Source organism: Rhagoletis zephyria, unplaced genomic scaffold (assembly GCF_001687245.7).
Source record: "Rhagoletis zephyria isolate East Lansing unplaced genomic scaffold, Rhagoletis_zephyria_1.1 Rzeph_scaffold_61123, whole genome shotgun sequence".
Lineage (NCBI taxonomy): Eukaryota > Metazoa > Arthropoda > Insecta > Diptera > Tephritidae > Rhagoletis > Rhagoletis zephyria.
Window position 1 is genome coordinate 1 of NW_016218174.1, and position 1593 is coordinate 1593.

The 1593-nt window shown below is 45.7% G+C and overlaps 1 protein-coding gene across 1 annotated transcript; it reads right to left on the minus strand.

Moving 5' to 3' along the window:
- Nucleotides 1–209: 209 nt before the first annotated feature.
- LOC108356572 (cholecystokinin receptor type A-like) lies at nucleotides 210–1415 on the minus strand (the record flags this gene model as incomplete). Its single annotated transcript, XM_017607675.1, has 3 exons — nucleotides 827–1415; nucleotides 490–693; nucleotides 210–416 (listed from the first exon to the last, which is right to left on the minus strand). Coding segments are annotated over exons 1-3 (1000 nt in total), but the record flags the coding sequence as incomplete, so codon positions are not given.
- Between the last annotated feature and the right edge of the window lie 178 nt (nucleotides 1416–1593).

The following is a 1593-nucleotide window of genomic DNA, read 5'->3' on the forward strand; positions in this document are numbered from 1 at the left end:
TTTTTTTTGGCAAATATTTAGATTTGCCATGCTGCTTCAAGCACAGTTCACCAGTGCATCTAAACCGATTACCAGTTGTCAATTTGTTTATAACGCTTTTAGTGACAACTTTGTGAAGCGCGACTCAACGTCAAAAATGAGTAGTGCCATCAAACGCAGATTTAGATTTAGAAAAAAAAACTTGAAAAATGAAGGATTAAAAAGCTTACGTTTTGACATCTTTGTGCTGGCACTGCTCGAGAAGCCACTGTAGGCAGAGGTGTTCTGGTGTAGACTTTGTTGCAGCGTGACAGCAATGGCACTGTAGGTGAGAATCATCACCAGCAGCGGCAGCACGAGGAGAATCAACAAGAGAAATATAGTGAACGCTTCTCGGTACAAAAAACTAGGCCACGCTTCGCGACACTTGAAGTTTCCTGTAAATGATTAAAGAAGACCAGTTGTTGAACCAAAAATGAGTCTTTTCACACAAATGAACCTGGCACTCACCAGTCTGTTTGATCATCTGCAGCTCGCTGACAATGGCAGTGGGCAACATGAGAAAGATGGCCAACGTCCAGACGAGGCCTAGAATGCGATAGGCATGACGGCGAGTCTGGCGGTGTTCCCGGCTGCGAAGTGGCTGACAAATGGCGTAGTACCGCTCAACGGACATCGCCACCAGCGTCCACACGGAAACGGCCACCGAGACGGCTAATGTGCAAAAAACAGAAAAAGAAAAAAAGAAAGTTGAGAAATGTATGTGATTGTGTCAACAACAGCAAAAAGCACCCGAAACTGCCAAGTAATCAATGCCATTCTAATCAAAATCATCGGTTGTATTTACTTTGCATGTACGAGATCAGATGGCACATGAAACGGCCAAAGATGAAGCGTCGCAAGAGAACGCCGACCAGGGTGGCGGGCATGCAAAAGACGCCCAGCAGAAGGTCGCTAATGGCCAAATTGAGCAGGAAGATGTTAGTCACTGAACGCATTGAACGGTTCAAGGTGAGCGTGATGATCACCAGCAGATTGCCCACTACGGCTAGCACAAAAATGAGGCTGTAGGGGAGAATAAGCGTGAGGAGGACGTCCCAGGTGAAAATGGAACTGCTGATGTCAGAAGCTGCAGAGTCGGAGGTGTTGTTTGGTAATGCTGGTGGTTGTTGCTGCTGAGATTTAGGCACTGAAGTTGTCGACATTGAAGGCGTTTCAGAATGTTTAGAGTGTGCACTTAGAGAAACGTACAAAGATTTATGTAAACTCTGTTGTTGTTGTTGCTGCTCCTGTTGATTGAAGCTCTCATCGTCAATAAGGTTGGCAGAAATTGGTCCCCATTTTGTGGTCGTCGTTGTCCCTGACAACTGGTCCAAAACAATTGATGAATGTTGAAGCTCATCTGCCGTTACTAAAAACTGGCTTTCAGCGCCCATCAACAACAGTAATAGGCAAATGGGTTTAGCTGGCCAGTGCTGAAGATGGCAAAAAGGCTCTGGCAACGTGGGGCACCGGAAACGGGTACTCATTTCACAGAGTTTTTTCTAGAAAACACTGCTGCTGTTGCTGAAGCTTCACTGGGCAAATAAAGCGAAAAGGTAGTGTAAGAAGAAG